Genomic DNA, 25661 nt, shown 5'->3' on the forward strand with positions numbered 1-25661 from the left:
TTACTTTTTTTTTCCAAACGAAACCCACCTGTTTTAAAAAAAACCAAAAAAAAAAAAAAAAAAAAAAAAAAAGGCTGGGCTCGTTGATCTGAGGGAAGCGCTGCAGAGCAAAATGTACGGGTGAAAACATCAACATGCAAGACATGGAGGCTGTTCGTCTCTCCCCCTCCCTCCCTTCCTTATCCATCTGGTTTGCCTTCAGTTCTTTTCTCCCAAACCTCACCAGTCCTCCCCTTTCACTGCTATCTCAATACACACACACACATCCCGCTGGTCTTTGAGGCTGCTGCTGTTATGCAACGCAGCTCCGCCGTGTGTGCCGATGTGATCATTACGCAACATCTCCTACTCCTCTGGAATACTGATGAGCGGCAAGAGACGACATGGACGAGAAAAGAAAAGAAACGGCTGCCGGAAAGGATAAACGTGACCCCGCCATGTCGGATGTGTGTGCTCGGGATGAATGTGCTTCGCATAAAAGGTTTCGGGACGAAACCTTAGTCCGCCTTCCAAAGCAGTTTCCTTGCTGTCCCTCGGTAGCAGGGGCGGCTCAAAGTTGAACAGGGCCCCCGAGCCCAGCGCCCCACCGCTTGGTTGTTTACACACTATTCCACTGAAGATGACGTCAACTACACTCAAAAAGGCGTTACTGGGCTAAATTAATCTTTACAAAAATATAGCCTGTTAATTTAAAAAAAAGTGTGTATAGCTTCGTATATTATTATGTTGATTTTAAAAAATTGTAATTACATTTTACTTATTTAAAAATTATCAACTCAAAATTATTATTAAAAGTAGAGTTGAATTATATTTTTATCTATACTAAATTCTAGCCAATGGGAACTCACTGGTTTTAATTGGCAAATATTTCCACTCTAAGAATTGAACCACATAAGCATAATTAAATCAGTCGTTTTTAGTTAAAGTTCAAGTTATAAAAATCAATTGAATTATATTTTTTGTTGACAGATTTTTATCACACTTTACTTCATGTGGTGAGTCAACAAGGAATTCCTTAAACTGTTTGACAAATCAGTAAATTTGCTTTATTCATCAAGGAAACTGTGCTCGATAAAACATGTTTAAGGAGGTAGAATAAATTTTTGCAATCAGTGTTATTTTTCTCCCAGTTACTGGTTTAATTAGAGGTCCTTACAGGTACATTTGCTGCTTAGCACGCTTATACCTCGGGCCGGCTCCGCCACAGCCGCTCGATGTCTCAGGTGAAATCACAACCGGAGCCCACGTCATTAAATTCCACTTTATTTTATATGCATATAACAAGGTACAGTTACATATTATGACAGCTGCATGTATCAGATAGAGGGATTACAAAAAACATGTTTATATAAAAAAGAGAAGAAAGCAAAAAACACATTGAAACATTTGACGATTTCTTTTCCCAGGAGCACTTTAACGAGTAAACAGTAACATTGAACTGATCCAGATTTGCATTCCAACCTGGTTACAGGATTTAACTTGTTCATATTTGAGAAATTAAACTGAGCTCCAGATTTTCAACTAATAGCATTACTGTTTCATTGTGTAATCTCTCTTTTTTTTAAACATCTTGAAAAAGTTCAAGACCTTGATCACAAAACGATAACAGATTTGGTTAAAGACGGAGGATCTATGTGTAGCAATAATCGACTGATAGACTGCTGCTATTTTCCTTTCCTAAAAAAACAAAACAAGCTGCCATGTGTGTAAGTTGAGGATCTTTAACTTGTTTCAATCTCGTATCATTTCTTACATTATAAATTATATTTTAAGGTGCTTCACATCGGAATGAAAGAGACAGCTGCATGCTGTGCGCAAAGAATTTTTATGTTTTTATTTTATACTAAAAACGCCTGTCGTGGCATTAAATTTCAACCCATTTTTCTTTTTTGGGAGAAACGTGTTTTTAATTAAGTGGAAAGAATTCAAATAAATGTTTGAATTGTCTAAAAGGCAGAAAGAAAAACGCACGATGCCCTAAAAGTGTCTTTTATACTACACCATCGAGAACGTTATTACCCTTTATGAAAACACAGAAAGCACCGACTGATCCAGTGTATAATGTTGACATGATTCAATTTGTAGTAAATCGAAGTCAATCCTTATAATAGTTAGAAAAAGATACCGCTTTCAGCTGAGACAGTTGGTGCTGTTGTGCCCATCATAAGCACAGGACATCTCTTTTTATTATTTTTGTTTTACAGAGTAAGTATCTTAGGCATCCAAAAACACATCCTATATTTAGTGATGGTTTTACAGACATAAGTACACTTGGTGTGACACTTACAAGAGAAAATAAAGACGAGCTTTACTGGATTTTCATGCATTAAGATCCTTAAGGAAAGAGGACCAAAAACTGGAAGCACAACGACTTGGGGACATTTCTATTCATAGCACGTTTTACACAGAACATTGTTACTTAAAATGAAACAGGCATTACATAGCAGAGTATTATTGCCACGTTAATTATCTTTCCGGAGAATACGGTGAGAAGGAGCCCAAACCAGCCGATTACAAAATGTAGAAACCCCTAACAGTCTGTGATGCTGAATTAGAAACAGGTTCGGCTATTTTGGCAAAAAAAAAAAAAAAAAAAAAGGAATTCAACCAAAGTTTGCGCCATTAACAACCAACCTGCCTCTTATGTGCTTTCTGCTTCAACCAACCCGACTTTAGCTCTGCTAAAAATGAATCCAATCAGAATGGGAAGGAGAGCGGCCCCAGGTAAAAAGCAGGCTAAGTCACTGCTTTGGGCCCCCCAGGCCAGCAGGGGGCCCCCCAAGAACCCTTTCACTATCGCGCTAATTCCAGCTGATATATGTCAGCAGCCAATGTTTACGCTCATTTCTCATGATTGTGAGAAATCGTGGCTTTTACGTGAGCCACGATTTCAGAGTTTTAAGCTTAAGATAACTTCCATTTTTTTAAATTTTCAATTTAATTTCAGTCATGTTTTATATATATAAAGAAATATACATTAAGTTTGATAGCTCTGGTGGAGTCGCAATTTAAAACTAATGATTCATTTTTAATAGCTTTACATTTTTAAAATTAACTTAGTTTGTTTTATTTAGAAAAAGAAAACGTACAAAATGTGTTATGCCTTCATACAAGTGGAATTAATACATTTGATTTTTAAAATTTGATAGGATTTTTTAAAAGAAATATTTAAGACATTTTTAAAAATATCTGAGGTGGAGCTCACATTCATGTACAATTCAGTCTCTGCTGGATTGTTTAATTAAATGTCTTTTAATTACGCTTGTGAGACTTAATTGCAAGTGGGGCCTTGTGTCAAGTTCTACTAAAAACCTTGGACTGGCCCTGGTAGGACGTGCTGAATGAGGTAAAGCAGAGCGTCATATATCCTGGAGGAAATAACAAAGACATTTAGAAATCAGTTTGAAAAACGTCCAAAAACACAGTTTATCCATTGAATTCCCTGCCCAGTCATTGGTTTTCATAGTATAGCTGTTTCTTAAAGAATGAAAAAACTGGTTTTGTACATCACAATTAACAGATGTGTTATTACCATCAGAGAGGATACAGCACTCATTATTTGGCAAACATTAGGATATTATTGGTTTAACAAAGACACATTTCATAGTCCCTGTCTTAGGAAATAGAAATCGTGATATATATTATTTACAAGCACGCGGGCTCTGGGCCCTGGCTAAATTTTTAAAAAAAAAAAAAAAAAAAAAAAAAAAAGACAGGAGAAGAAATCAATCCCGTGTCACGACACCTTTGGTGGGGTTACAGTGACTCTAGCGCCCTCTACTTGCAGTGTGCAGTAAAATAAACATCTCTACGTTTTAACATACCCCTCCACGAACGAGGGCCTCTGAGTTCGTCAAACTTAGACCGTCTGGCTGACATAAGAATTGACTTTTCTTTCTTGATTTGTACAGTCTTCATTTTTATACAACTCAGAATTTACTAGACTTCAACACCCTCTTATAATCCTCTATGAGGAAGCTACTGTGTTTTTCCCCTCTTCTGCAGTTTTAAAGTGAGCTAGGCGGCTAACGGCTACCTGTTCTCACACAGCTAATGTGTGTGTAGGAGTGTGTGTGTGTGTTTAAGGGAAAAAGTGCAATGATGAGTTACACACACGAAGAACACACAAAAACACGACGTAAACACGGGGAAGAACTGGGACTGAAGCCCGCCGATAGCAGCCCGCCCTGTTAGCAGTACCGACATGAAGCTAACTCCGGCTCGTTTAATTAGCCTGATTGAGCCTGTCCACGACTTGGTCCTCCAAGAAGCAGTGTGTGGTGATAAAACCGAAGTGTGTGCGTGTGTGTGCGAGAGAGAGATTCTGCTGCACCAGCTTTCCTCTTTTTCTACACTTTATGACTTTTTCCACACCCACAATCGACCACTTCTTTCAGTGTAGGAGCCAGGCGCTCTCCACAGGCCTTCCTGCGACCACCGCTCCCGTCGCACCCCCATCACCTGACAGCGTGCGTCCAAACCTCCAGCATCATCACGTCAGCCGGAGCTCTACCGGAGGTCGGTGAAGACAACATTGCAAATTTAGGTTTGTGTCTCGTGTTGGGATTCTGCGGGGAGGGGAGTTCTGCTTCTGTCTCGTTGGATTCTAGATTTCTTTTTATTTCGTTCTTTTTTCGTCGCCGTTTCTTTTCTATTTTTTTTTCTTGCTTGTTTTTGTTTTTACAGAGGGCCATACTTGGCCTCGTAGCGGGCCAAGACGTTCTTGCAGCGACCGCAGTCTTTCCGCAGCTCAGCAACCTGCTGCCTCAGCGCGGCGTTTTCCCGCTCCAGGAAGGAGGCCCGCACCGTGATCTGGTTCTCTTTCAGCCGCCGCGCATCGCGGGAACGCTTCGCTGCCAGGTTGTTCTTCTTCCTCCTGGACCAGTACTTCTCATCCTGGTGGAATTAGTGACAACACAAAGTTAACTATTTAGTGCTATTGGCATTTTACCAACTGGGATTGTATGATAGGGTTTGCACTGTCTGTATGTAATTTAATCTGAATTGTACGATGGCACATTCGTGGCATTGTAAATAGAAAAAAGAGGAGACTGTCAGAAACTTTCTAGAAAAAAACCCCTGAAAATTTCTGAGTCTGAGTAGTCAGAAATTTGCTAGAAACAACTCAGAAATTTCCAAAATTTTTGAAATTTGTAAAATTTCTAAAATGTTCAGATTTTCTAAGTTTTTTCAGAAATTCTGAGATTGTCCTCGCTTTTTCTGAGTTTGAAAAGTTGAAAATTTTCAAATTTTGAGATCAATCTTAGAAATTTCCAAAACTTTTTAGAATTTTGAAAATTTTCTGCAATATATATATATATATATATATATATATATATATATATATATATATATCTCATTTGCCGTCATAAAATTAAAATTCTAGTGATCATACAATGCCAATTGGTTTGTGCTACACTGACAGACTGAGTTTAAGTAAATTGAACTAATCATAATTAAACAAGACTGAACAGAATTGTTCATATTAAACAACAATAACTCAAAAGCTGTTCCATTTCCAGGCACCCAAGTAAAAAAGAAAAACATATTTGCTTTCTTACTAAACTCTACTAAACTCTGGCCCATAAAAGAGACCGCCTCTTTTTAGATTTAGGGAAGCCATATTTGTGTCCAACCTACCTTTTTCTCATCAGGAACAAACACTTTCTTTGCTTTCTTGATCATGGGCTGAGGCTTCAGCTCCTCGTCGGAGAACTTGTGCTTGCGGGGGTTGAACAGCTCTCCCCCAGGAACGCTGGACAGGACCAGGTCCGTGGGGTCCGGCTGGAAGTTGATGTCCACCTCGATGGCATCGGGGTCGATGGGGGAGGGCGTGTTTCGTTCTGCACCACCTTTACCGTCTGCGGGTTCAGAGGGAAACACTGAGTCGGGTTGCAAGAGAGATTTTGATCAAATGATATCAAACATATTGATGTTTATGTAAAATCAACAGAGGATTAAATTATTCATTGCCTTCCAAAATGTAATTGAGGCATGATATGCACTAAATAACATAACTAAAGTGGAAGTAGAATGATGAGTGGTTAATGTAATGTTTTAAAAGTAAAAATTTGAAAACTGTGGCATATGTTCAACTAAACCTCCGCGTTTCACACAGCAGCCATTTTGTTTTTCTCTGTCCTGTAAAATTAATATAAAATACATTGAAGTTGATTTGTAAGGTGACAAAACGTGTAAAGCTACATCGTCACTATGTTTTAGTACTCAGAATGACTCATCCTTTTCCAATATGGCAACCAGCCGTTGTTTGTTATTTAATCTACTTTATGTCTAATTCTTAATATCTCCTTTTGTAGATAATTTTAGAGTCAGAGCTTCGTGTAATAACCGCCTTATTTGGTGGAAGTCTGAACGCTGTAGACTGACTGGCCGCTGATTTGACTGCCTTTACGTATGCAAAGGGACTTTATGCACCAAACTGAAACCTACAAGGAGACGTCAGTCTACAATAAGCACTGGAAACGTTCCAGCTTTCAGTTTTCACTTTTTAAGGAAAAGAACTGTAATTTTCTGCTTAGTTTAATTCAGGATATACAGAAGAAGAGTAAGTCCAAACAGTAATAAATAAATTAAGGATTGCATCGCTTGCTTTTGTTCTGAATTACTTGCCTGTTTTCTTCCCTTTCACTTCTGCTGGAGCTTCCTCAGTCAAAGCTTCCTCTTCCTGTCCTTCCTCCTCCTCCTCTTCTTCTTCTTCTTCTTCTTCTTCTTCTATTTTGGCGGGTTGCAACGTCGTGACCGTCACACTTTCCTCTGCATCCAAAGGGGCATCGGAGGGAGACGCGGCGGGCGGTGCAGGGGCAGGGACTTCGGCGGAGGTCGGAGGGTCTGCGGCTGGTGCAGCGGGAGCCATAGCGACGGCCTTGGGAGCGGGTTTGCCTTTGGTTTCCACGGACGCCAGAGTCCTCTGTAGCTCCTCTTCCTCCAGGCTCACCGGGATGCCGTTCTCCAGGAGAAACTCGTCCAGGTCCATGTACTCCAAGTGGAACGTTTCGCCATCGTAAGGAATGGTCTTCTCCCAGATGGCTGGGGTCAGGGAGGCCGACGCTCCTGCGCCGCCTCCTCCGCTGCCTCCACCTCCTCCACCTCCTGCTCCTCTAGAGCCTCCACCAGCACTGGAGGCCACACCGCCTCCTCCTTCCACATCCTCTGAGGAGCACTGCTTCTCCTTCTCTAATTCTGCGTAAAGAGCAAAAGAAAAACAGAATTATTATTAAACCAGTGGAATGTGTTTTTGTTCCTCCCTCTCTGACAAATGCAAAACTAGCAAAGCAGACATTTCCACTGCAAAATTTGATAAAATACAAAAGGTTTTTTTTATGAAAAGAAAGCCACCATTTCTGTCGTCTGTGTATTTTGATTGACAAAAATCGCAACAGGCACAAGAATTGGTGTTGATAATGAAGGAAAAGTGACAAATTTCGACGTAGATTTTGAAGTATTTGCAGCAGAAGTAGCGAGTCCTGCAGCAATTTTGCAGAAAAGAAATAAAACATCCTTTGGACGTGCCGCCACAAAGGTCACTTTAAATCTCGGAACGGCTCACCAAAATCAGGAGTTGGTACATCATTTTAAATGCTTTTATTTTGATTATTATTTATATATTATTTATTAAAGACTGCCATTACATGGAATGTCAGTGAGGAGAATCGGTGCCTTTTATACATCCAGACTTGGCCCCTCGTTTTGGACAGCAATGCTTAATCGAATGATTCGACTGGACCGTTTTAAACCACTTCTATCAGGATGAATGTTGAAAATATTTGATTATAAAATCGGTCCAGTCCAGCCTGTAATGCCTCACATCACAAACCGTGTTCATGCGTTCTATCATTCCCAAATATTCCTTAAAGTTATAAAAAAATAAAAATAAAAAATAAAACTACATCATCTTTTGCTGAAATTGTACAGAATACAGAACAAGAAAACTGCATTAAGGGAGGGTTTTGGTTAAAAACATGAGCAAAACATTAAAAGTACACAAGAAATCTGATCGCTGCCTGGTGTGACGTCATTAGACACATTGGCGATCTGGCTCTCAGAAAGGTAAATTTTATCTTTGTAAGATACGCTTTAAAGCAAACCAGTAAAAGAAGAATGGCAGCTTGTTTTATCGGCGACAAGCTGGTGTATTTAACAGAAAGGTCTGACGGTCGGCTTTAATAAATATGCAATTTCTGTTTCTAACACATGCACAGCAGCAGAGGTGTATTTATACATGAACAGGAAGTGGGTGGTGACACACACACACACACAGAGAGAGAGAGAGAAAAAAACGTGTAAATAAAGGAGGGTTTAAAATCAAATAGTTTGTCAGTGACGCTTGACGGAGAGAGCGGAACATTACAGCATGGGGCGTCACGGAAGTCAGATCGTGGATCTTCCGCATAAACAGCCCCAGACACAAAGCGACACAGTCTGAGCTGAGAAAAACAAATAAAACATTTAAAGTATGAGTTGGATAAAAAAGCCAAGCCGTTTCTCCGTCTGGAAGTGTCCTAACAGAGTGGTTTTATTGGCTTCAGAGCGGCCCAGAGAAGTGGGAACTTTTTGTTCTTTTTACACTCCCCCACCCTCCCCAACCCCAGCTTCAGATGAAACAGGCTTAGAGCAACACATGGCACACAAGCCACTCCATCACCAACAACGTTAAGCTAAAAAAACACACACACACACACACACATAATGATCCCTAAGTAGCACACGAAGTGTGTGTGTGTGTGTGTGTGTGTGAACTAGTTCTGTTACCTTAAAATAAAAACCCTGTAAAACTCTTAAGAAGATTGACACCCGCAGCTTACCGTCGTCTCCTTCGTCCAGGATATTAGGAGGTGGGATGTCCATGATCTTCTTTAAAACAAAAGGGTAGGACTTCTGAGGAGCCGCTGCGGCTGGGAGCGCCACCGCCACCTCGGCTTTACCAGGCATTGTTCCGTGCCAAGACTCTGGGCAGACGGAGGCTGAGTTGGCAGCTAGTGCTCGGTCCAGAACCACGGCGATAAAAACCTCGCACAAATTCCCCACTTTTTCTTCAACCACAGCTAATGTCGGACCTTCTTTATCAATAATAAGACGTCTCTAATAGACTTCACAACCGTCTCGTTCTGCGTACCCACCGAGCGCGTTCATTGGATATTCATGAGCGCGAGTCCCGCCCACTGAGGGGGAATAGTAGGAGCTGATTGGTCGTGGCCGCTTTTGGACATGAATATGTATCAGCGTCTCATTTTTGTTGCAGTAGCTACTCTGTCGTATAGGTAATAAATGCTGAAAGATAATGAACATAGAATAATATCACGAGCCACATGTACAAACTGTAAGAATATGTAGATATCTGAACATATTTTTTTCTATACAAATAGCGCTAAAAAACAAAAAATATAAATGAAAACTCTCACTAGATTGGACAAAACCCGCAGAGATAATGAGGGGGGAAATAAATTAATTAATTAAAGTTGTTTACGTATGGCGTGCAGCCGAGGTTGCAAGTCAGCAGCTCTCCCAAAAACACAGGCTGTCTGCTGTGACTTCTCTCACAAGAACGGGACACTCGTGGACAAACACGTGCGGCCCTCCCTCGCCTTCCCTCACGTGAAAGCGCAAGCTGTCGAGGGGCGTGGCTTCAGATCCTCCGCACGTGTGGGAAAAGGAGAACAGCAGCAGGAACAGAACGCGCGTGCTCACGGATTAAAAACAAGCAGACAAGCGCGAGGACACTTGAAGAGCACAACAGACATCATTCACTACTAACTTTTTTTAATTTTTTTTTTTTTTTTTTTTTTTTTTTTTTAATTTATGTTCGCAGATTTGTTTCCAGTTCCCGAAAATGAAAACATTCGACTCGGTGCGAAGGACGAGTGAATTTAATCATTGTTAAAAACTGACACAGAAAGTGGGGACGCTCACGTTTCCACACACCTTTCTGCTCGTCACGTGCTCTCTCAAACTGAAAGGTGCACTGTGGTATTCAACCCACCTTCACTGCCTGTATCTGTTTACGCCACTAATAATAGATGCCTGGTAAACAAGCTGCTAGTCCGGGCTGAAAGGAGGCCAGGAAATTTCCCAGGCAGCAGCTGGTTCATGAATGCCACGCAGAGCACTGCGGCCTGTAAACCGCGCCGTCTTTATAACACAACGCGATCAGATGACACCAGAACCTGCGTCAAAATGTTTGAATAGGTGATCAAAATCTATGGAAGTGCAATCGTTTTACTATTTTAAGTCATTTTAATGCCAGGAAAAAGGAAAAGTGCAGCTTGAGTGATCAGAGTTTTGTCCAGCTGAGTCAAGCTAAAAATATCAGTCCTCCCAGCCTGCACACTGCTGGTCAGCTGGCTTAATCGAAGCTCCATGGTCTTCTTTTTGCTACAAGAAATATAATATTTCTGCTTGAGAGAAGCAGTAATGGTGCCGAAACTACATAAGCATCAGCCTCCAGTCTTATTAAGGGAATGCTGTTGTAAAACTGCAATTGCCAAACAACAGCTAGCATGTCTGTTAAGCATCTGAATGCAGGCTAGTTAATTGACTAACATCAACATTCTAATACTTGTATTACTTAATAAATGCAGAACGATAAAAAGCCAGAAGCTATTAAAAGTTGTGGGGAAACAGTTTCATATTTTTAGCATGCATATAAATGTTAAGGATAACGTTATTGTAAAGAAATTTGAGGAAAAGCAACTTGATCATTGCATTCATAGCAATGAAATCCATATTGACATTTTAAAGACAAGAATAATGAAGATCTGTGGGTGATTATGGGGACGATTTGGCCTATTCCAGGTGAGCGATTTAATCAATTCCCAGCAGCATTTTTTCATGAACCCTTCAGAAGCATCACTTGTACTCCTGTGACCTTTCTCCTCGTCCCCCCTCCCCCCCCGTTCTTTACACTATTCTTCAGTCCCACGGGAGCAGAAAAGAAAAGTGTGCAGTTTGCTTTTCTGCAGAGTAAGAGTGAGTGATAAAACTTAGAATGAAAAGGGAAAAATGTTGCATTTATAACTACTGGTGTTTACTGAAAAGTTAAAGAATCCCTCTTCTAACCGTTTAACAAGAAGGTGTGACAGATTAAATCAAACATGAACAACAGCAACAGAATATAATAACCTAGTTCCACTTCTAAAACGTATAATTTTCTCCGTGCAGCATGTGTGCAGCTTGGCAGATGATGTGACAATCTGCCATACTGAGGGTTAAGAGAACCGTTTGAAGAGAACAGCAGTGCTGTCGTTGGGCTACACAACACAGGGAGCTATCCGGTGCTGAAACGGCCCCGCACTGCATACTTTCATAATCACTTTGACAATTGTTGCAATGTGTTTCCCTGGATCTCAAGAAACAGAAGCAGTTGGTGTTCTTCATTCACATATTTTCCGTTTTGTAATCCTCAGAGACATCAATCAATGAGAGGAATAATTCGTACACATAAGTAAAGTCTCGGTAACCAAGAAAAAGACAACGTACAAATTCTAAACAACGAAAACTTTAAAAGATCACTTTTAAGCTGCTTGAAGAGACAACAATGTGTTGTTGTTGTTGTTGTTTTATGTCAAACTAACTGATAAAGTGTGACGTCCGCAAAAGACTTTTTTTTTTTTTTTTTTGGACTACAGATTAAATTCATCTGAAACTTGCAGAGCAAACGAATGACTTATCTGCACCGTCGTAATGTTCAGGAGAGTGTGATTTTGGGAAAATTGAGTTTGAGTAGAAAAACAAACACAAAGTTAAGCCTGAGTGAAGGCTGTTTCCATTTCGTTGCATCAGCTTCAGGTGGCCATGTTGTCACCACAAGCTGAAAGATAGCAATCTGCTGATGTCACAGCTGTTCATGAGGAGACGACATATTTGCAAACTAATAAGTGAGCCACACCTAAAATTCACCTGCGACTGTTGCACTGTGAACTAATGAATCACAGATTATTTCCCAGTACACGGTATGCATATCTGTTTTAATTAATTTTTACTTAAACCTTATGAGTAAACTGAATCAGTTTCAAGTCACGGAAAACAACGACAAAAAAATTATGTAGACTGTCACAAAGTAATGTCACCATCAGATGGCCCCATGATTGTTTAAAATTAATAATTAATTTCTGGTTATAAGGAGATACTTAATGCAATCCTTTACAAGTAATGTAAATAGTACTAGTCTAACATTAAAATGAATAGTTAGGCTTTACACAACCCTACAGTAGGAGTATACCTCCACTTAAAATGACATTGAAACGTTTAAAGTAGGCTATAAAGAAAAAAAACATAAATCGATGTAAACTTTTTCAGAACGAAACAATTAATAGATAGCATTAAAAAACAACTCACCGATGTCATCAAAAGCTGGAAAAGAGAAGGGATAGTCAGCCAGGGACTTTAGGAGATCAGTAGTCTCGCTTCTCTCTCCAAAGAGGATTTCACTCGTTGCTGTCATGATGAACTGTGACGTACCTGCTCTTGTCGACAAGAAAAACAAAAAACTCCACAAAAATAACAAGAACTGCTCCCACTCAGAAGAAGTTCCTCAAAATACGAAGCAAACCCAGTATATGCGCTCTGCAACTCACTTCTTTCACTTTTCACTAACTTCTCTGCAACACAGGGACGCCCGCATGTCTCCAAGTATTATGGATTTAATGAGTAGCACAAGCCACGCCCCCGAACTCCGTGGATTCGAGGGCGCGGCCTTTCAGTTGAGCTGGAGAGCCAATCAGAGAGCGGGAGGCAGGTCCTCAAAGCGACGACAACAACAACAGGATTTTATAGACTGGGAGCTGGGTTCTGTACACCATGCACGTCTGCACGTGCGGTCCCCAGCAGGGCTTCATTAGGGGCGAGCAGTGACACCTAGTGGCCGATGCAGGCAGTGCAACGGTGTCATGTCAGTGGTTAACACGACACGATCTGGTTCCGCTGTGTCGGGAGCGCGCTGTCACGTACGCCAGCAAGTGCTGGCGTACGTGACTATTTGAGCAAACCGAGAACTTCGTCTAAGAAGAATGCTTTTGCATCTATGTAAAAGTCGATTGATATAAACATTCACGCTCAAAATCTAGTTCTAAAGTGATTTTCATTAATTCAAATAACTTTAAATCAAAGTTTCTTATTTTATTACATAATACAAGAATCGACATCCACCTCCAAATTTAGTATTTGCGTTACACATCTTTAATGTAGCACATTTACTGCCACCACGTCAGTCAAGAAGTGAGATGCTTCTCCAACATATTGTTTGGTTTAGCATCTGTTAAAAAGCACAAGCTGTCTCATCTAACCAAATCACGTGGTTCCAATTAGACTATATTGCAGGGAACGCCACATGTTTATATTTGTAATGGTAGGACTTTTGTCCATCTTTACTCGCCCCCAAAATGGGGATGTTTAATTAGTAACCCCACTCCATCACCTCTAGTGAGAAAAAAATATATTTTAGTATATTTCAAACATACTTACATTTGTGTAAGTACATTTTAAGTATACTAAAAGTATACTTGTTGCAATTTTGACATTAAACACACTTAAATATAATTGTACCAAAATAAACTTTTAAGAAATATAATAAAAGTATACTTTAAGGGAACAAAATATGTATTTATTCAAGTGTACCAATGAAATAATATGCTTTTTAAGAAATTTTGTGTATATTTTATAAATATATGCTCAAAATAGAATTTTTTAAACTGCACTTAATGCTTACTTTAAAAGTAAACTACTAAATATACTGAAATTTCAGTACGTTTTAAATTACATCTCAGTATTAGCATGATGCATTGCCTACTATTTGTGGAGACACACACAAAAAGAAACATTGATTCAAGTGTGATGTCATATTTATATCCCAGAGTTTCAAAGAGTCAGAAGATAAAAGAGGTTTCTCCAGCTTCTAACAAACCTAATTAGAGGGACTTTTTATTAAGTGGACCAAATAAAGTCACCAAGAACTTAGCTACAAATGGATATTTTTCTGCCTGTAAAGAATTGTGTAAAGATCATAAATCTGTTATCTATATTGGCTTTTGGTGGAAAAGTATGCTGCTGCAAACAGGGTTGAATTTATTATGTTTAGCACTGTATTCCTGGTACACTCAGCATAATGTTTCTTATAAAAAATTAACAGCAAAAAGGAGAATTTCTGCAAAATTAAAACATAAATGAAGATGTCAGATTATGCATCGGTTTTGTGTGGGTTCCCCTCCACCTCAGAAAATAAAATGAGGAAAGTCTTTGACAGCAGGTTTCCTTGACGTTTATTTAGTATTCCGAGAGAAAAATAAAAATGTCTCATGGCTTGTTTGTATAAAATCAAAGTGATTGATTTTAAGTAAGTTTTTCCAATATTCAGCTAACTTTGATAAACTGTGAGACAAAAGGATAAACTGCTTCTGAAAAAAGACAAACGGAGGGAGAAAGAGAAAAAACAAAAGTAGGAAGCATGGCTGAATATGAACCTTGGACAAAAATATAGAACCGATTCTTTAATGGTAGATACACGTTTCACAGTCTATACATTACATTCAAAGGATGCTTTACTTAACAATAAGGTTGACATTATGCAAAAATGAGCAGTAAATTTGTTGCTAGAGACTTAAAAACATTAACAAAATTAAGTTTAGATGGTGACTTTTTTTTGAAAGGCGAATACTTCCATAGATTCAATGGTATATTTGGCTAGCTGGAAATCCTGATTGCTGTCCCTTTGGTTTCAGTTCGACGAGGCGTGAAACGATCACACCGACAGGTTGCCGGGTCCAAAACCGGCCCCGCGAAAGTTCCACTGTTCTCAATCCTGAAGCAGAAAGTTGTACTTCCCAAAGTCAAGCTCGTCCGGCATGATGAGCATGTCTTCCCTGGCTTTGGCTAGCTTTTGTCGAAGAAAATCCCGTCTCTCGATCCACTCCTGCAGCTCCTCTGAACCGTGGGCGTAGTCGCAGCTTACGCCGTCAGGACAGCCGCCGCCACCGCCGATCCTGGAAACCACAAAGATTACATTCAATTCACGACTGGCCATCGCTTAGGTTAAGTCGTTTCCGAACCCGAGGAAACGTGTGAAGCGGAGGAGGACCGGACAACCGGATTCGGAGCTTACTTGGGGCAGATTTTAAAACACGCTCCGGGGAAGCGGTAGCTCCACGTCAGAGCCTCGTCTTCACCCTCGCAGCTGAACACTCGGTCTTTGTGTTTCTCCGAAGAAATGTGCTGCTGCCACTGCCGCTCGCTGTTACTGTGCTTACCGCACAGACGGCAGTGGAAGCCGTCCTAAAAACAGGGACAATAAGGATGCATGTTTAAAACCTCCTTTTTGCTGCAATACCAATTAATAAGCAAACGGTCCATTCACCAACCATTTGTTCTGCAAAGTCGGTTGGCATGGCGATGAACTTCTCCTCGGGGTTAGACTGATTGCACACGGATCCATCTGACTGGCGGTTTTGAGCAGCTAAAGCCAGCCACATGTTGTATACTTGCTCCATGTCATACACTGCAAACACAAACACAACTGGTTCAACAAACGCATCTAAAATTATTAGATGCGACTCCAAATTATTCAAACACCAAACAGGATTTGTGTGATTGTTTTATTAATTCTGTAGCTACTGCAGTGGAGGGAAATTGAAATCACTCACACTCGTTATTTTTCATGTACATCCACATCTCCCTCTCCTCTTGGCTGTGAGCAAAGCTGCAGTTTCCAGTGTAGTTGCATTTTCTCTTCTCCAGAACCTGTGCGCACATCTGACAGGAGAAGCAAATGAATAAATACACACAGAATCGCAAAAAGTGTTCACACCAATTCGACTTTTCCACATTTTGTCACGTAAAAATCAGGATGCGACAGACCAGCACAAAACAGGACCTAAATGTGAACAGAAAGAAAGAAGGATTTTCTTCCCCCCACATAAAAGTCTGGAGTGTGGATTTCATTTGTATTAAACAGAGAAGCAGCCAAGAGGCCCAACTCTACAGGGGCTGCCAATATCAATAGCTGATCCCAAAATAAAATCAAAACTTATTGTAAAGCTGCTACTTGTAGTTGGTATTGTTAAAATTATAGTGACTTCCACACTTGAGGAAAAAGAAAAAAATTGCAAGCCTGAGAATAAAGTACCATTTGTGAAGGTTCGGGGAAGAAAACTTGAATTTGTTTTACTGCAGGAGGAATTTCTCATAAATTGGTAGGAACAAAAGGAAACATTATGTGGAAATATTGAAGCAGCAGTTCAAGACATTCGATGTCAGGTTGAACCTCTGGGCTAAATGAGTCCTACAAGAAAAATCTGGGGGTTCGTCCGGGATGAGCGCTACAAATAAAACCTCCTATTTTTAGGATTGGCAGACCTACATCATAGTACAGAGGGAAGTTCTTGGCGTGCGGCAGTGGTCGGACATTAACCCATTTACTCCGCTCTGAAGACCTGACCAGCAGCACGCGTCTCTCTTTGGTCCACCTGGAAATGAAAAGGGCAAAAACCCAGAGGCACTGGGTTAAATTAAATCTAGACACTGAATAGAGCAGAGCTGTGGCTACCAAAAAACATTTTATTAACTGAAGCAGTCTTTAATGGTTTAAAAAATGTCAATGGTTTGGCCACTAAAGTCTAGTGAGAATATTGTACTTCTCATATTATAATACATTTATTTATTACGATAAGTACTGTCTAGAATGCATTGCTGTGTCCCAAAGATTCTTGTCTGAATAAGAGTTTTTAGACCAGTTATATTAAATAAATCTACTGAATATTTGTGGACTGTGGTATTTCCTCACGCATGTCTGGCTTTAGCTGTACAGTATTTGAGGCCTTTGTCCGGTTCGCTGATCAGGCCGTCCCGCCAGCACTGCGAACATGCAAACTTCATCTTCATGTTAAGAGTTGCTCCAGCATTGCTTGATCCTTTTAATTTGCCTCCACCTCCACCAGAAGACAGCTGGAGAAAGGAAAAATCAATGGAGGCCAATGTTATTTCATGACATCGAACATTCAGTTTTTGTATAAAAGTGATTTAACCTGGGAAAAATCTGAAAACCTAAACAAGTCAGAATTTCAACATGGAAAGTTGGATGTCAATGAACACTATATTACAAACAGTGAGTTGTTCAGCAATAAACTTCATCTGTACTCAGACATAGTACTATAAAACTATGTCTTACGTTTATATAAGACATAACTATGTCTAACATAAGACATAACTGTCTTATGTTTATAAGACATAGTTATATCTTTCAAAAAGCTCAAAAAGCTGGAAAAAGACTCTCGCTTTCACCCACCTTTCTGCTTTTCTAATTACTGTAAAAACAAGACGCCAGTTGTTGGTTTCAAGGGTTAGTGGACAGGTTTAAAGGATGTTTACTTTTAAACGGAGCACCGGATTGGTTGATCGATCTCCTCATAAATGAAATCATCAGTTTAATACCGCTCTTTAGGCGCTTTCGCACTGCACAGAACGGAACGGCTCCGAGCGTGTTCGCATTACAACTTGCCACCGGTTCCACCCGGCCCCATGGAACCACAAGAGCTGTGGTTCCAATCGGGCCGGCCAAGCGGTTCTGCTTATTATTTTATTATTAGTTTTAATTAGCAATGGATTTGTTTCAATGTAGTGCAATCACCTGGTCTAATGATGAGGTATTTTTTTTCTTCCGCTTACTCGCTGATGAACGAGTACAGTCGGCCGCTACATCGAAACCATTGTTTAGTTTCAAAAATAACGACGTCCGGCACCGCTTCGATGGCGCCCTCAGTGTAATGCGAACACAACAGGGCTGGAACCGTTCCGTTCCCTGCAGTGCGAAAACGCCTTTTTTTTCCTTCAGGTTATCTCAGATATTAACATTTATTTGACAGACACATCAACATTTAGGTGTGACAAAGAAAAAGAAATAAATGTGTAATGGGTCAAAACTTTTTCTACTGAATGAAAACAAGATGGAAACTAATTTCAAATAAATAAACAGCCTATACATGAACCCTTTCTTACCCTTTTTTCTTTCTCCTTTTTTGAGTTTTGTTCCTGCTTGTCATAAAATCTCATGGACACTTTCACAATCTCATCCAGGCTGATGCCTGTAAATAAACACATATTTGAATAAAAACTGGTCACTATTTTGCCATTGAGTATTTACAAGGTGGAAATCAACTATACATGCTGCTTTAAAAATAACAAAAACAGAAAAACAAAAACAATGTTTATCAACTCTTTAGAACAACAATGCAGGACGTTTTGAAGCAAATATCACTTTAAAATTCTTTTGAAATGTATTGCAAAGATTATATTTCAGCTACAGACGAATAGGATATGGGACATTTTAGCCTGGGCTGAATGTACCTTAACATTTTACTCTTCTGAGAACAGAACTTCCTGGATCAAACAATCTGTGTGTGACACAGTTCAACCAGCGAGTCTGTTAGTGTCACCGGACCTGTGTGGCGCTGAACCCTCCAGGTTTTCAGCTCTATGACGGAGTGAGCAAACACACAGTTGTCCTCCCGCTGGCAGCCGTATCGGATGGCCTGTCGGCACAAATCCAAGTTGCACACCACGCTGAAAGGACGGACTTTTCTGTAGTTGATGTTGTGGGTCCTCATCACAAAGGCCAAGCACCTGGGAGGAGACAGAGGGGAGACGTTGGACCTGCAATGAAATAAGCTACAAGGGCTCGGGGTTGGTGCCGACTCACTTGTTGGCGTCAAAGTTGTGACGAGCATCCAAGTTGGAGCAGATGGCTTGACTGACAACGGAGCGCTTACTGATGATTCTAGGTTTACTGTCGTAGCATTCCTGAGGAGAAATAACAGGAAACACTTAAAAACTAAAAGTCTTGTCTTCAGTTTTAAACCTTCAGATACGACAGTGTGCGCGCACTAACCTGGCAGAGGAAGATAAACATGCCCTTGTGTTCCTGCAGAAGGTCGATGATGCTGCTCACCGGGTCCAGTTGGGGCGCCGATGATCCGAGCAGAGAGTGCCTGTCCAGCCGCCCCTTTCTTTCCTCTGTCCAAACGTCGATCTCCAGCTGGTTGTAGGCAAACGTGCATTTTTCTCCATACTTGCACACACCTGCATCCCCAGAGTTCAGCAGCTCTAAATACAAAACAAACAAAACAAAACAAAAAACAAACAAAAAAAAACATTCTTCTGCGTTTCTGGGAATAAAAGTTTCAGCTCAAAGAAATAGAAATATCAGGCGACGTTAGCCTGATTAAATATTTTTGAAAAATAGTTCGTAAGTCGTGGTTTCACTTATAAAAAAGGAAAAAAAAAAAAGTTATACATACCAAGCAGAAAAGTTAAAACACTAACTGTTAAAACATTAAATTGAGGTTTTGGAAAGGCCTAGTCAAAGTCTGGACTTCAATCTGAAAGAGACGCTGTGGTGTGACTTCAAACTGTATGTTGTATTTACACACAATATCTTTCTCCGATATTAATATTTTTATCATACTACTAGTGTGACAAAACAAGCAAAACCACAAAATCTATCTAAGGAAGAAATGTTTTTTCACACCACTGTAACTGAGCAACAAGCTGTGTTTCCATTGACCAAGAAATGCACAAAATGAAATTATTAAAATAAATTTGCTTAGTAGAAACTTGTCCATTTCAAAAAAGCTATTTTTTTCTGATCAAAAAGATTTGCTGTTTTTCCGCCATATTGAAATTAGTGTATTCCTCAAAGCTGCATTGGAAACATTTATTTCACATCATGTGACGAACCGCCGGATGTTACTGCTGGTGAAGACGAAGACGACAACAGGAAGAGGTAGGAGGATCATGTCACAGAATATCTTTCTAATCATTTGTCACGTAAACAAACTCATACACGAGCGAGTGACTTTTATTTCCTTTTTATTTAAAGGAAACACCAAAATTGTGTTAAGAGGAAAATCGACAAAGTTTTGTCTATGGAAACGCAGCTACTGCTAGCAAACAGCGAGCATTAAGTGTTTCTTTCTGCAGGTTCCAGCTTCACATGACCTTGAGCTGGACCTGAACACAGTCATGTTTAATAAACATGTCCAAACTATGTTTACTTAAACAGAAAGAAACTGGAACAAGCAGCATAAATGGCTGACAGATTTCATGTCTGAACAAGCAAACCAAGCTTTTAGCATTTAATTCTCAAAGTTTTTACCGGTTATTATTAAGGACGGAAGAGCAAAAGAAAACGATGAAAGGAACAGAGTTGTTTTGTTAAATAACTCGTGCAGCAATCATTAGCAGTGCTTGGATACCACAAACAGCGTCTCTTTGATGTCGTCTTACCTCGACAAAGAACAAAACGTCCGTAGAACGCAGACTGTGCAGGAAGCGGTCTCACTCTCGTCCAGTCGGAGGAAGAGCCAGCTTTCCGTCTGCACAACAAAACGTCTCTCTTACAGTTGTGGACCAGGTCTGGCTTGTGAACAAAACTGTACACACTTGGACCTAGGACAGGAAATATACCCACACATTAAAAACCTATCTGTAGACATCCGTCAGGATCAAATCCGATGAAGAGAAAATGTCTGACAGACCTCCACGAGGAAAACAGAGGGAGCAAGCCGGCAGGAAGTCATGGGTGGAGGACAGCGGGTTCGGGACAGTCCCATTATGGGTATCCTTCACCTGCAAGTGAAAATGACTTCTATTAATGTTAAAAAACAATACTGAGAATCAAACAGCAGCCAACCAGCTGTGAACCCAGTCTTACTTTGTTGAGCTTATTTGGAGATTTTGTTACAGAAGATCCAGATCTGACAGACTCTGAGAAACCTGAGGAGTAAGACCAGAGCACAAATCACAAAGAGCAAAGAAACATCCAAAATGTAACGTTAAACATTTCCCCCCATAAAAGCACCCACACAGTTCTTAAAATGAAGCTTCCTGCATATCTCCCACCCCTACAGATCAACTTTAATCACCGTTTGAGCTGAAGTCAGAGAGGGAGTCCAGGCTTGTTCCACCAACAGAAACCCCTGGTAGAGCAGGTCCAACACGTTCCACAGCGGGGAAGGAGTCCAAGGCGTCCAGAGAGTCGAGCTGCTTTGTGGCGTTAGCGGCGACTTTCGGAACGTGGCCATTCTGAGGTTTTGCATCGGCGACGGACCCCGCGGCGTCCGCTTCATTCCACACTCGATCTAGAGTCTTTCTTCCCTCTCCAGGCTTCGTTTTAGGTTCCTCAGCAGCAGCAGCATTCGGCGTCAAGTGCAAAATGTCGTCAAGGATGTCCAGAGAATCAAGCCCGTCCAGGTTGTCCAGTGTGGAGGCGTCTGCTTCGCTTCCATTCCCAGCAGTGTAGAGGTCGTCGAGGATATCCAAAGCTGCAGCAGTCGTGCCTTGATTGCCATTGGTGAACAAGTCCAAGGAGTTGAGCTGGCTGATGGAAGAGCTGAAAAAGGCCGGGGGCAGCTGCGGCGACGGGGCCGGAAGGAAGGGGGTGGAAGTGGCTGCATGGCCAGGGTCCGAGAACGGCAGAGCCTGGGAAAGATTTGGAGATAAGAGAAGCAACGGCTAAAATGATTATTTATAGCAACTCACTAAGCGTAAAGTAGCAATCCAGGGCGTCTGCCGGTTTCAAGAAGTCAAAATTTAAGGCTTGTTGAGACATTTTTAATGCCACCTTGAATAAAATTTAATCCAAAAACAACTACAAATACAGAGGATTGTTGAAGGAACTTGTTGCATTACAATCAAGCATGGCAAAAAGTATGAATCCTGCTTCGTGCCCATAGCTAGCGAGGCTATACTAGCAGCTAGTTGCCAGTAGCATCAACTGTCTCGAGTCACAGATGAAGATTTTGCGCACGACTCAAACTTTTTGCCTGACAAAAAAAAAATCCCTTGAGAAACAAAAAGCAAAAACAAAACAAAAAACCTTACATTAAATAGTCCTGCCACAACAAAATGTATGACTTGTGTATTTAAAGCCCATTTAATTTTTTTAAAATGAATTTAAGACATTTTAAGGCCTTGATTTTAGACACAAATTTCACCTCCCCATCGTCTCAGTTGGACCCCACACATATTTTACTCTTAACAGTCAGCACACCCAGGATCAGGTCCAGAATCCTTGCATCGTTTCGGGGACTGACGGTCTGACAGGACAACCAAATGACTATCACTTCCTGATAGTCATTTGCCACACACACACACACACAAAAAAACACACAGCCCACTGTACCTCAGATGGAACCTGGCCAGTAGGAAAGCTGTCGAGCAGACTGTCCAGGTCGTCATCCATCACCTCCAAGTCCTCCACAGCTTTCACCTGGTGAGCGGCTGCAGGACGACCGGCGCCAGGAGGCGTGAAGGGGACAGCAGGCTTAGCAGCGCTGCAGAAGACGACTGTGTGAAGCAAAAACAAAATTTATCTCATGAGAATTTCAAACTTGTGGCTGATTTTGCGTTAATGAGAGAGCAAACTTGAAAGTAAAGATTTCTGACCTGCTGCATCGGCACTTGGATGATTCACACCATTTCGAATAACATTACTGGGAGGGGTCTAGACGAGAGAAAAGGGGGGGAAAAATATAAAATACAATCTGGGGTGACTTTAAATTTAAGAATAACAGCATAAACTACTATAACAATAAATTATGTAAAAGGAAAATTCACAGCATAGTCCTAAACGCAGACTGAAGATCCATTACACCCAAACTGAACAATGAAATCCAGTAAAGACCAATAAAAATGTGTCATAGCTACAGAATTAAAGTTCTTTCATTATTATTTTCTATTTCCAGCTCAAATATTAGTTCATAACGTTTTGGCAAGAAAACTGACTTTTCTTTCCTTATTGTCCAAATTCACTACAAGATAGGATTTAAACCAACCTGAGCTGGGCTTTGGTTTCGTTTCACTGTTTGATTTAATGAATCTCAGCAACTCGTCACCGAAGCTAAAACAACATTTGTTTTTCTTATGCTTCACAAGGTAAACATCCCCTCACTTGCTCACTTTTGAACTTACATAAGGTTTTCGAATTTTCATCCCCAGCTGGGAGGCCAGTTCCTGTGACAGCTCAATCACCTGCTTGTCCTGTTGAGAGTTAAACGAGTGAGTCTTTTGGCCTTTTTTTTTTTTTTTTAACACGTCTCGGCATAAACCTTTAACCATACCTGAGGGTTGCTGAGCAGGCAGATGGTGGTGCAGTCGTACGCCTCCTTGTGCTTCCCCAGCTCCTTCAGGCACAGCGCCTTCCTGTAGAGCGCCCTGCGGCTGCCGTCGCACACCGCCAGAGCGCTGTCCGAGTCCTCCACGCCTTCAGGATACTTTCCCTTGTTAAAGCAAGAGACGGCGAGGCGGCGTGTCACAACAGCAAAGCACAAAAAGGAACATTTTGTTGGAAAGAACTTGTTTTCAGCAAGGTGGCGCTGTTGAGCGGTGTTTCCTCTGTATGCAGAGGTTCAATGACCTGGTAAATATCGATCAAAAACATCCAAGTGATTTAGCCACATTTCTTAGCAGACACTCATCAGGCTGGCACCGTTTAAAAGGAGGAGGGGAGGAAGAACAGCCAAGGTAAAAATAACAGCAGGAAGGACCGTCGACTGCACTGGTTGTTCTAATATCCTGAGCTTACACTGCGAAAAGCACAAAATCTTAAGTATTTTTGGCCTAGTATCTAGCACAGATATTGTAGTACACTTAAAATGAGAGAAAACTAATGTACAAGTAACTTTTCAGGAACTTATTTTAAGTCAATAATTCCTCAGTACTGATTTTAGTAAGTACTGGCAGATTATTTCACTTCTAGCATGTGAAATAGTGTTATCTGTGAAATAATTCATTAATATCAAGCTATTATTTGATTAAAACAAACACCAAATGTTGCTGGAAAGTTACTTATGAGTTAGTTTTGCCTTATTTGAAGTGCAATAAAATATTTCCACTATAAAGTAGACCAGACATACTTGGTAGGACTTTGTGTATTTGCAGTTTACTGAGCTGGTAAATCTGTAATAGTGCTGAGTCACACCAATTCGTTTCTTTATATATCCAACAATAAAGAGTGGCTGACTGTCTACTGTGTATGAATAAAGATCCATGTTGACTTCTGAGTCACCACCGGGATCAGCTGGATGGTGTAAGGCGGGTGGTGCAGGACTTTGGACTTCTACATTGGGACAGCCTGAAACTGATCACATATGGATCTCGTTTTCAGTTTGATCAGATCTTTCCGTTTAAAACCAATCAGACCGCTTTTAGTAGACATTTGTCCATCAGAGGATTTTTTTTTCTTTTTAAACATTCACTTGGGATTGTACTCGGTCACAAGACAGCTGACATTACGTACGTTTACATGGACACAACCGGAATAAATCGATGAGACTGGCCCAATCAGAACATTCTGCATCTACTGTAATCTGAACCAGATTATGTAAACTGATAATCCAAACGGCGTGCATGGAAACACTTGTTCCGATTATGTTATTCTGATTGTAGGAAACTGACCGGACCGTGTGTGCACGCCCTGTGTGTAGCATTAGTGGCTAGAGGCCAAGTCTGGGAAGCAAATCTGGCCTAAAACTAGTATTTTATAGTCAAAACTTGGGAGGATCTTCATTTCCTGTTTTGCTCTCATCCTGTGATGCAGGAAGACCAGCAGCTTGTTCGTCTCAGCGCAGAAACGTCTCAGACGTTGTTAAAACCTGCCGCAGGTTCGTTCTGGGGCTCAGGAGACACAAAAACAACACACCGCTGAGTTTGTTTGTTTTTATGCTCAGCACAAACAGAAGTACAACTTCTTCTTCTGTTTTTTTATTATTATTATTTTTTAGGGAAATTTTACAACTCTGCTCATGTCAGTGCTTGTATTCTTAAAAATAAAGCCTGCTGCATGTAAACCCACGGATTAATTAACTTTGTGCTCATTTAAATGATACATTTGGGTTATTTAATTCAAATATATTTCAATCCGATGAAGGAATTTTACACACAGCTGCTGTGAATGCCGTTCCCGTAGACGGATCTGAAAACGGCTCGGTTCTTATCGAACCTGATGGAGCCCGAGAGGTTCTGCTTAGTTTTTCATTGACAAATCAGATTTTTAAAAATTGGCACATTCTGCAGATTTTTCATTTAACCTTTCAAGTCATTTTTGTTTTTTTTTTGCAAAATATCAGAAATGCATAAAAAGATGTGAAATAAGTCATTTACATTTTTAATGAGAAAATACTAATTTTATTACCTAAAATGAAACAACATAGCATTCCTTTATTGTACACTTGATCATTTGTAGCAAAGGAGGCATCTAAAGAAAAACTACAATCATTTTTTGGATTAATAATTATACAGCATAATGTGCCTGATGGGAGATTATTTTTGACAGAATTTAAATAATGTGAAGCTGAAACTGTGGCACTTCAAGAGTTTACTGACAAAGTTTTTTTTTAATTTTTACCTTAAATGCAAAAAGTACATTTAAAATTTAAAAAGTGAATTAATAGAAGCAATTACTGCTTTGAGTATGTTGTTCTCATGGTCTTTTTTAGAGTCTGTATACTCCAGTTAACGATTAAGTTGACATGTTTTTATGACTTTATTTTTGTTTTTATGATGTAAAGCACTTTGATCTGCCTTGTTGCTGAAATATGCAACGCAAATAAACTTGACTGATAAATTTGTTGACAATTACTCCAATAATTGATTTATTAGGAGTA

The 25661-nt window shown here is 40.3% G+C and overlaps 2 protein-coding genes and 1 long non-coding RNA gene across 4 annotated transcripts in view; 1 reads left to right on the forward strand and 2 right to left on the reverse strand.

Moving 5' to 3' along the window:
* The first annotated feature begins 856 nt into the window (after positions 1–856).
* On the forward strand, positions 857–15726 carry LOC106961598 (uncharacterized). Its single transcript, XR_001427803.1, has 4 exons — positions 857–2951; positions 8166–8173; positions 11176–11180; positions 15717–15726. It is a non-coding gene; the product is annotated as an uncharacterized LOC106961598 (long non-coding RNA).
* tefb (TEF transcription factor, PAR bZIP family member b) lies at positions 3694–12649 on the reverse strand. Of its 2 annotated transcripts, none has more exons than XM_015055421.1 (4): positions 12352–12649; positions 6631–7200; positions 5641–5861; positions 3694–4896 (listed from the first exon to the last, which is right to left on the reverse strand). In XM_015055421.1, exons 1-4 carry the CDS (start codon positions 12455–12457, stop codon positions 4681–4683), a joined length of 1113 nt encoding a protein of 370 aa, XP_014910907.1. In that variant the 5' UTR covers positions 12458–12649; the 3' UTR covers positions 3694–4680. The 2 variants fall into 2 exon arrangements, with proteins under 2 accessions (XP_014910907.1, XP_014910906.1); XM_015055420.1 differs by lacking the exon at positions 12352–12649 and adding an exon at positions 8823–9350.
* The window catches only part of LOC106961586 (zinc finger CCCH domain-containing protein 7B-like), an 18236-nt gene continuing 6828 nt past the window's right edge, over positions 14254–25661 (reverse strand). Inside the window, exons 5-22 of the mRNA XM_015055410.1 lie at positions 23118–23276; positions 22969–23037; positions 22444–22501; positions 22181–22344; positions 20922–21477; positions 20711–20772; positions 20535–20625; positions 20284–20445; positions 18887–19101; positions 18698–18798; positions 18440–18621; positions 17998–18083; positions 16787–16947; positions 16364–16469; positions 15648–15756; positions 15366–15502; positions 15110–15279; positions 14254–14990 (exon numbers count right to left, since the gene is read on the reverse strand). Of these exons, the coding sequence (XP_014910896.1) occupies positions 14804–14990; positions 15110–15279; positions 15366–15502; positions 15648–15756; positions 16364–16469; positions 16787–16947; positions 17998–18083; positions 18440–18621; positions 18698–18798; positions 18887–19101; positions 20284–20445; positions 20535–20625; positions 20711–20772; positions 20922–21477; positions 22181–22344; positions 22444–22501; positions 22969–23037; positions 23118–23276 (2775 nt within the window). The 3' untranslated portion in view covers positions 14254–14803. The remainder of the gene's footprint in view (positions 14991–15109; positions 15280–15365; positions 15503–15647; positions 15757–16363; positions 16470–16786; positions 16948–17997; positions 18084–18439; positions 18622–18697; positions 18799–18886; positions 19102–20283; positions 20446–20534; positions 20626–20710; positions 20773–20921; positions 21478–22180; positions 22345–22443; positions 22502–22968; positions 23038–23117; positions 23277–25661) is intronic.

Source organism: Poecilia latipinna, unplaced genomic scaffold, assembly GCF_001443285.1.
Source record: "Poecilia latipinna isolate Pla-1442-1.1 unplaced genomic scaffold, P_latipinna-1.0 Scaffold1315, whole genome shotgun sequence".
NCBI classification, from domain to species: Eukaryota; Metazoa; Chordata; class Actinopteri; order Cyprinodontiformes; family Poeciliidae; genus Poecilia; species Poecilia latipinna.